Raw genomic sequence first — 9829 nt, 5'->3', positions numbered from 1 at the left:
TTTCATGTACATGTAAACTTTTCTGGCTTGGTGCTTCTTGAGAAGAAGATTTTTAAAGATTTTCCCCTATATATTTCTATGTAAAACTTTGATCCCCCATTGTGGCCCCATCCTACCCAGGGGCAATGATCTGAACAAGCTTGACTCTACTTTATACCAGGAAGCTTTCAGGTAAATCTCCACTCTTATGGCCCAGAGGTTCTTGAGAAGACTTTAAAGATTTTCCCTATACAGTCGCATGTAAAACTTTCATCCCCTATTTTGGCCCCACCCAACCCCTGGGGGGTCATGATTTTTACAAACTTGAATCTCCACTATGTTAAGAAGCTTTCATGTAAATTTTAGCTTTTCTAGCCCATCGTTCTTGGGAAGAAGATTATTATATTTTTGCATTTTTGTGATTATCTCCCCTTTGAAGGTGGAATGGCCCTTCATTTGAACAAATTTGAATCCCCTTCACCCAAGGATGATTTGTACCACGTTTGGTTGAAATTGGCCTATTAGTTCTGGAGAAGATGATTTTCCTATTTATCAGCATGTAAAACTTTGATCCCATATTCTTAACAAACTTTAATCTACTTTATAAATACCAGGAGCTTTCAGGTAAATCTCCAGTCTTATGGCCCAGTAGTTCTTGAGAAGAAGACATAAATATTTGCATGTAAAAAAAAAAAATGATCCCCTATTGTGGCCTCACCCTACCCCGGGGGTCATGATTTTAGTAAACTTGAATCTTCACTATGTCAAGAAGCTTTCATGTAAATTTCACCTTTTCTGGCTCAGTGGTTCTTGAGAAGAAGATTTTTAAATGACTCCACCCTATTCTTGCATTTTTGTAATTATCTCCCCTTTGAAGGGGAGGCATCCTTCAGGTGAACAAACTTGAATCATCTTCACCTAAGGCTGATATGTACCAAGTTTTATTCAAATTGGCCCTGTGGTTCTGGAGAAGAAGTCGAATGGATGAGAAGTTTACAGACAGACGGACGGACAACGGGTGATCAGAAAAGCTCACTTGAGCTTTCAGCTCAGGTAAGCTAAAAAGGTATGGTCAAGACAAAAAAATGCCCAAAAAATTATATTATTTGGCATTTACATAAAACATCAAAGGTCATTAAAAATGGTACACGACACATCGTCTTATGATATACCCACATGCATGTACCTATAGGTCTGTACTTTAGTCAGATTGATTATAAAATAATATAGGTCTGTACTTTAGTCAGATTGATGTACCACATTATGACATATATATCAAAGGCCTATGTCAAAAAATGTTATGGCCCGGACAAAATTTGTATATAAGAAGCAGAGGAAGAAGAATAATAAGAATTCACACTAAAAAAAATATGTTCCATACATATGTAATTACATGTATTATTAATTTTATTGTACAACTGATAAACCATACTTGATATCTTAAATTGAATTCCAAATACATGTGCAGTTTTTTTCTCAATTGTGTAATTATTTGCTAATTAAATGTCAGTCTTCACTGCAGAAAATGAGCAACCTGTCTTAAGAGACCAACTGTCATATGCGACTTTTTTCAATTCTCCAAATAATATATGTTTGACTGTACCATATATATATATATATATATATATATATATATACATACACATATATATATATATATATATATATATATATACATATAAAGCACTAAATAATCACAACTACATGTAGGTACTGAAAATTTTCGCCCCAGCCCGGGGTCGAACCAGCGACGTACGGCACCCACCGCCTAGCAAGATTGTCAAACCAGTGCGTAAGTCCACTCGGCCACAACGACTTCCCTAATAAAGGAAGTTTTGTTATGCTCCTAAAGCGCTACTTATACACACTGATGCAATCTCACACAGTCGCTGTGTCATTCAGTGTTTAAGATATTTTATAAGGAGAGTGGATCTCTCTCTATATATATATGAATAGCTGTAATGTTATATGCGAATATTAAAAAAAAGTGAGTTACTTACTGCTTCTACTGGGTGGGATTACAGGAGGTCCACCATTAATCTCAAGACTACAACAGAGTTCAGAGGTCAAACACATCACATGTTAATCAAACAATGATCTCAACGACAAAGGACAAATGAGCAAATAGAGGAAGGGATTACAATATACTCAGCACACACGTTCATATAATGAGGATTATAGCGAGAGATTACACGAATTATACATGTCTTCATCATATCAAACAAGTCATCAGGTAAAGTAGGTAAATACTGTATAATGGGAGGACATTTTTTTCGATTTCATCTCTGAAAGATAACAATTTCATTTTATTTCACATTTCTGCAGTAGCATTGTAACAGGAAGGGAGAAAATGCAACTGACCAGACCGGGATTCGAACCCGGGCCCCCTGAATCTCTAGTCAGGTGCTCTACCAACTGAGCTATCTGGCCACCGGCGATCGAACCCGGCTGACCGCTACATTATTATATAATTACCTAAATACAGTACACACGCACATATACATCGATTTTAATTTTTGAAGATTTTTCTAATCTGCAAAATTCTCTAAAACATGGACGATCGTAGAAAATACGCATTATATGGTAATCAAATGACATTTTTCTCCCATTTTGAAAATCAAACTGTATAATTTACCAAAATTTTACAAGTAAAACGCAATTTGATTGGTTCGTTTTACTTGGTATCTGATCAACCTTCTTTAAATCAACAGCATGTATAGAAACAGAGTTGTCGTTGTGTCGTACGTGGAACATGATCACACTATGATTTTTCATTGGCTCCTCTGTTTCCATTTTGTTGCTATGACATTATTGCACTGCATCATAAAAATACGCATTTTTTTTTATTTGTATTTGTAATTATATTTATCAAATTACATAAAACTCATTTTTCTAAATCAAATTCTAAGGAATGAATGTAATTTTTCATTATATATATGAAATAAAGTAAGTGGGGACAGTTTACACTCTTTTATAAACTTAACCACTTTGTGGTATAAAAGGTCGAGCAAAATCGTTAATTATCATTAATTTGCTATAGAATGTTATTTCTGCCAAGATATGCATTGGGAATGATCGACAATTAAGTGTTCTGGGTAATTAGCATTAAACTATTAAATAGTGCAGCAAAGAATCTACCCTGAGTGCAAGACTTAGTACAATATACTAATATTCTTTATGTGATGTATTTCAATATTGTACACTGAAAAAATTTTGACAGTTTTATTCTCACCCACATCTTAATATTCTCACCCACATCTTAGATTGTTGGTGAATTTAAAAACTGGGCGATTTTGATGTACAATTTGACCATATAGCAAAGAAAGAGCTCTGCATGGTAAATTTTACAAGGGTAAAACAAAATATTTTGTTATATACCCATCAATGTATTGTTCTTTGGTACTGTGGATTTCACAGCCTGTGATCCGGTTTTCTGGATCACTACACTATGGTTTTCTGATTCCGTATCAGTATCCTCTGAAACTGATGACGTCACAATGCATCAATGTAACGTTTTTTTGTGGAAAATATTGACTGTGTCAAAAACAAAACTGCGTACACAAAATATAATTTCACTGTATGTCTGTGTTTTTGATAATTTGGGTTACATTTATTATCTTATAAATGTAGATTTAAAAATACATAAAGGGATACATAATAAATTTATCATTACTACAGTAACTTCATTCAAAGAGTTGGATCACGTACGTCTCATTGACGGATGCGGATCATCAAATCAAACTTGATGCTTCACGTCTCGTATGATCTGATGATCCGCGCCTGTCAGCTCGACGTGATCGATCCGACTCTTCGGATCAAGTTACTGTGGTAATAATATATATAGGACATTACATGGGCAAAAATTTCTCATATATATCGAGCATGTTATACCCTAGCTGTGTTGAATTTAATTGTAAAGCATTTAAAAATGGGATTGACAGATAGTTCTTTGAAAAATTCTGATAACAGTAGCTCCAGTCATCACTCTCAGGTTACATATAGGTAAATATTATCATGGTTATTAATTAATTCCTTGCCTTTTATGTTGCAGTCAATAAGAACGTTCAAAGCACATTTTTTGTGCAAGCTAGTCCAAATATATCTTAAACTCCCTGAGGTTCTGTGCATGAAAAAAATTACTTCATCGAAGTTTTCTAGAAAAGAAACCTCTGCATCTTTACTGTGATATTGCCACAGTATGCTAGCACTGTACATACCATTGTGAAGGTAATCCCACAATCTTTGCACGTTTGAAATCCTGCACAAATTCCTGACTAATTTTGGCATTTTTCCCAATGTTCTCCTCAAGTTTCTTGTACAAGCCTGGTGTATTTCTACAAGCACTAAACAAAATCCTTGCTGCGGTCCTGTTAAACGTCAGGTAACCAAGGGCAACAGCACAAGCTCCTCGAACTTGGTCATTAGGGGAGGAGAGTTTATCAACTAGTATATCAATGGCTCCTGAGGTAACCATGGCATCAGGGATGCCGGCACGCGTGTGGGCGAGGCTGGATAGGAGACTAGCAGCTAAAACAATAACATTGTCTTCTTTAGATTGAAGCCGCTCAACAAGGAGTGTAACACCTCGAGCTGTTAACATCACCTGATCTTGATCAACAATCACTCGTGCAAGTACCACGATCTGAAATCAATATCAAAATAACTTTACTATTACTTCCAACAATGCAGTTCAATCTTAGAGTTATCAGAAATTAAGATATAAACCCCAAATACGTATGTACGGTAACTGTATACAGGGAAAATTCGCCCCTGTTTTATTTTCGTTCCTTTTGCCCTCGATCGTCACTGGGCGAATTTAAGAATGGGTGAAACTGTTTTCTCTCATATCTCTCTTAACACAATTATGTCTGGGCAAATTTAATACTGGGCGAAACTCTGCAAGTGTAGAAAGGCGAAAATAACACGAGGGCGAAAATAACAAGACGCAAAAATAACACAAGGCGAAAATAGCCCTGTATACAGTATCTATACAAAAACACCCAACAGTTTCGTTCAATCTTAGGCTTATCAGAAATCAATTTGTACCTGAAAAGCTGCATAGCAGATATCATATTCCCCGATCGAATTGAGGAAAGGTTCGAACACAGAGTATTTGATGCCCCCTGCCTCCCTGATGGCGTACTGTTGAGGGGTGTTATTGAAGGCAAAAATTGTCAGAGCCATTCCTGCCCGTAATCTTATTGCCTGTCAAAATAGAAAGTAACATATATAACAGAATGAAATTGACACACAAATTAAGTTTTTGGAATTCCCACTGCTTAAAATAAAATGTGTGGTGTCATGTATTAACATCATTTATAGTACTCGGTACTTAATTCAATTTTGTATTCAAAAGATCCCCCAGCACAAGATTATACATACACAAAATCAAAATGGTATATGCATTTTATGTGTTTATGATTTGTATGGAGCACCAAATCAACATAAACTCAAGTAATTGAATTCAATATATCTCTAATTGTTTGAAGATCACATAAATTTGTTTGATGTGTGCTACATTTCAATTAAAGATCTCTTCTGATAATTACAACTTCAAATCTAAATTATGACACACATTAATTGAATTGTTGATAGCATTAATCTTTCTGCTAAATTAATGCACACTTTGATTCAACTGTTGCTCTCTTCAAAAGAATGATATCAAGAATTGAATTAATGTAGAACACATTTACTATCAATCAATTGAAGAGAGCAAAAATTCAATTATTGTGCACAATAATTGAATCATTATTCTCTTCAATTACATTATTGCACAAATAAATTAGACTCATGCATGCAACAATTCAATTAATGTGCAATAATTGAATTCCAGACCCCTTCAATTGAATTTATGATCATTAATTAAATTGATGTTAACAATAATTCTTTTAGAAAGAGCAATTATTATTATTAAGAGATATCTTCAATTCAATATACATGTATCCACATTATTATAAAGCTTATAAATAGTCTAATATAAAATCTGTGTAAAATCTAGAGAATGTTAGCGTTCAATATCCTGAGAATTTATTGAACGCTAACTTTGCATTGCGTAAATTGTGTGCGCCCGAAACATTCCAAGTATGAGCATTCAATATTGACGTTACCGTAACAATGTAAACAAGCCAAAATGTCAAACGACGGTCCTCCGAATCTGACAGAGCCGGTATTTGATATTTACTTAAGCAAAATGTTTTACTGTACATAAATTATGATGTCCCCATTTACAAAATCAGTTTGCTTCATGCATTAATGACGGGTTAAATATTGAACAGTTAAGAAATGCATGCTGTTATTGCACACTGCCAATATTGATGAATTCTCGTCTATTTTGGAGTAGTTTGAGTGAAAAGGGATATAATTTAACAACTAATACTTTAGCTATATAATAAAAGGGTTATTGAACTTATATAGGTCAATATTGGCAATCGTTGGCTGTCAAAATGCACTCGCAAGCTCGTGCATTTTGACAGCCAACTCGTGCCAATATTCACCAATATAAGTTCAATAACCCTATAATATTGAATTAATGATTTCTTTAATTGAATTGTTGCTCTCTCTAAAATAAAACTGATGCATGTATTAATTCCTTATACCAAATCATATAAATAATTAAAGATATCTTTAATTGAATTAAAGAGAGAATCAAATCATTTATACTGACCTCCAAATTATATTTTGTGAGCAACAATTCCACCACATTGATGCGGGCATCAATTCAATTGATGAGAGCAATAATCAATTTGATGTGTGCATCAATTCAAAAATTGAGTGCAATAATTCAATTAATGTATGTAATTAATGCATGTTTCAATGATTCAATTGATGCACACATCAATTAAAATGCAACAATTGATTTAATGCATGCATGAATTGAATTATTGCACACAATATATCTTCAAATAATTCATGATATCTTAATCTGATCAGTTATTTGAATTTATGTTAATTGGTGCTCCATATGTCTGGATATATTGGTTCAACATTACACCCTGAGTATTTTTCTGTCTTTGATAGATAACTACTTCATATCTGTACAATGGATATATCTTGGTTACCCGATAATCTGGATCAAAGTCATTAACCCAAAAAACAAACTGCAGAGTTCATAATCCATTAAAAGAAGAAATCAAGAACTACATCAACACAGAAAGGTCAACAGACTGTCAGGTTAACCGAATGACTGCCAGTGCTTAAAGGTCAACAGACTGACTGTCAGTGCTTAAAGGTCAACACTGTCAGTGCTTAAAGAATAGAATTTGTCATTCCTTTTAAGGAGGTATATACTACATCATCATAATGGCTGACTTCCTTTTAAGACATGAAAGAAAATATAAATATCAGCAATATTTGTATATTCCTGTTTTTGATCGCCAAGCTGAGTAGCTCAGTCAGTTAACCTGTCGACTGCTGATCTGTAGATCGTGTGTTTAAGTCCAACAGGGGTTTTAGATTTTTTTTCCCCATTACTTTCTACAAAAACTGCATTTTTGACTAAATTAACGTAAATTTGAAAGTTTTCAATTTCAAATTATTATTGTACATATTCTCCACCTTTCGTCCATTTTCTCTGGACGAGTGTGTTATTCCTCCTTAACTCACCTCACTCTTAGATTTCAACAAATCGAGGAGAACATCAAAATTAAAGCCAGGTTCCTCCTGCAGTAATTCCTGGTTACGTGTATTGCTAAGGACGATGCAGCCCAGAGCTATGGCAACCTCCACTTGGACCTCCTCAGACGGAGGCTGGTTGAGGTATGTGACTAGAGTAGGGATCGCCCCTTCTTCAGCTATTTTTCTTTGTGTCACTTTGTTGTTGCAGTAGGCAACACCTAGAAATATATTTAGGGTAAATTTCATGAGAATATGAATGTACCAAAGCAGTTGAACATGCTGATTTCATTAAGGTGGTTACTACCAATTCATACAGACATATAATAATACGTACATTTTCTTCTAATATTGTTTCTAAAAATCAATTGATATATGACATGACAGGTTTAAATTTTCCATAATTATACAGAACATAATATATAAAACACATAATTTGGGGAAAAATAACTATCTTACTGGCATTACAATTATACATAATTATTCTTTTTTAAAAATTAAATATACTAATAATTCAAAAAATATTCTGAGCTTGCACATCATGTAGCAAGTGAAGAAATGTACTCACCGACACAGAGAATTCCAAGCACCTGAATGACCATGAGTATGACTTGTGGTGAATCTTTGTGTGTTCTCAGCAAACGGACCAGCTGATTAAATGCCTCAGTATGAGCCAGTTTAATCTGGTTTTCTATGTTTTCTCTGCCAAGTGCTATTGACATCATACACCCTACAAGAAATACATGACACTGAACAAATTCTTCATGAAGATCAGTGAAATGAGGAGGACCTCATCAAATATATCAATCCCATGGCAACCCGGGCTACAACAGGTCCTCAGTACCCCTCACTTGTCATAAGAGGTGACTAAATGGGGCGGTCCTTTAGATGAGGCCATAAAAAACTGAGGTCCCATGTCAAAGCAGGTATGGCACGATAAAGATCCCTCCCTGCTCAAAGGCCATGAGCACCGAGCATTATGGCCTAAATTTTGCAGCCCTTCACTGGCAATGGTGATGTCTCCATAGGAGTGGAAAATTCTCGAGAGGGACGTTAAAGAATATAAAATCGAACATATGCTTAATTTTCCATTCTTTCAGATACTGTTACATCTGTGAGATGTGAATTGCCCCATCACACAATTTGAAATGATTCTTCACTGAGTTGTGGGTTATGAATGTTTTCTATGCATGACCTACAATCTGAAACTTGTCTTACTTACATTCTGACTAGTTCTATCTATTTTACTGACTTACAGCCTGTGACTTGTCACACTAACCTATCTTATTGACTTACAGCCCGTGACTTGTCACACTAACCTACCTTATTGACTTACAGTCTGTGACTTGTCACACTAACCTATCTTACTGACTTACAGCCTGTTACACTAACCTATCTTATTGACTTACAGCCCGTGACTTGTCACACTAACCTATCTTATTGACTTACAGCCTGTCACACTAACCTATCTTATTGACTTACAGCCCGTGACTTGTCACACTAACTTATCTTATTGACTTACAGCCCGTGACTTGTCACACTAACTAACCGACTTGCAGCAGTTTCTCTGTGTCTTCCAGCAGCATGCTACAGATATCTGGTATGCTAGTTTTCTCAGCTATGTACTTCTGTTGGGTGGTGGTGCTCCCGGCCAATGCCCACAATGCTTTGGCTCCATGTTCTTTTACTGATACATTGAAATTCTGTGGATTTGAAATATTTCAATACTGCTTCATTAAATTACAACAACAAATCTTTGGCACATACAAGAGGGGAACTAATATCATCCTACTGTAAAACTTATATCCACAATGTGAAAGCCTTGTGGTGATTTTTTTAAATCATCATTTTAAGCAAATATATAGATACTTATAAACATGAAAATAACTCAGTGCAATCAAAAATTAAGTGCATTTCAGACTTGGAATTATGGTAACATATTATTAAGTTCTACATTTCAGACTTGGAATTATTGTAACATAGTATAAGGTCTACATTTCAGACTTTGAATAATTGTAACATAGTATAAGGTTTACATTTCGGACTTGGAATTATTGTAACATATTAATAAGCTTTACATTTGTAGTTAATGTTCTCTATGTAGCTGTCAAGCAGAACAAAAATGTGTTTATTCTTTAATTTTTACTTTCCAAACCTAAGGTAGGTCAATAAATATCATAAATATAAAAAACCCAATATCACAAGCCATCGAAATATGTACAGATAGTGGACAAACAGC

At 34.7% G+C, this 9829-nt stretch overlaps 1 protein-coding gene and 1 non-coding gene across 8 annotated transcripts in view; both read right to left on the bottom strand.

Moving 5' to 3' along the window:
* LOC125665187 (ankyrin and armadillo repeat-containing protein-like) overlaps positions 1 to 9829 on the bottom strand; it is a 41405-nt gene that overhangs the window by 4502 nt on the left and 27074 nt on the right. For all 7 annotated transcript variants that reach the window (XM_056152093.1, XM_056152097.1, XM_056152095.1 and 4 more), the window contains 6 exons: positions 9140 to 9293; positions 8159 to 8320; positions 7582 to 7811; positions 5026 to 5184; positions 4197 to 4621; positions 1980 to 2026 (listed from right to left, as the gene is read on the bottom strand). In XM_056152093.1, coding sequence (XP_056008068.1) covers positions 1980 to 2026; positions 4197 to 4621; positions 5026 to 5184; positions 7582 to 7811; positions 8159 to 8320; positions 9140 to 9293 — 1177 coding nt within the window. The remainder of the gene's footprint in view (positions 1 to 1979; positions 2027 to 4196; positions 4622 to 5025; positions 5185 to 7581; positions 7812 to 8158; positions 8321 to 9139; positions 9294 to 9829) is intronic.
* On the bottom strand, positions 2337 to 2409 carry Trnas-aga (transfer RNA serine (anticodon AGA)). Its single transcript has one exon. It is a non-coding gene; the product is annotated as a tRNA-Ser (tRNA).

The sequence above is a fragment of the Ostrea edulis genome, chromosome 10 (assembly GCF_947568905.1).
Source record: "Ostrea edulis chromosome 10, xbOstEdul1.1, whole genome shotgun sequence".
Taxonomy (NCBI): domain Eukaryota; kingdom Metazoa; phylum Mollusca; class Bivalvia; order Ostreida; family Ostreidae; genus Ostrea; species Ostrea edulis.
The sequence above is the reverse complement of the archived record's forward strand: the minus strand, read 5'-3'. Positions and strand labels throughout refer to the sequence as shown.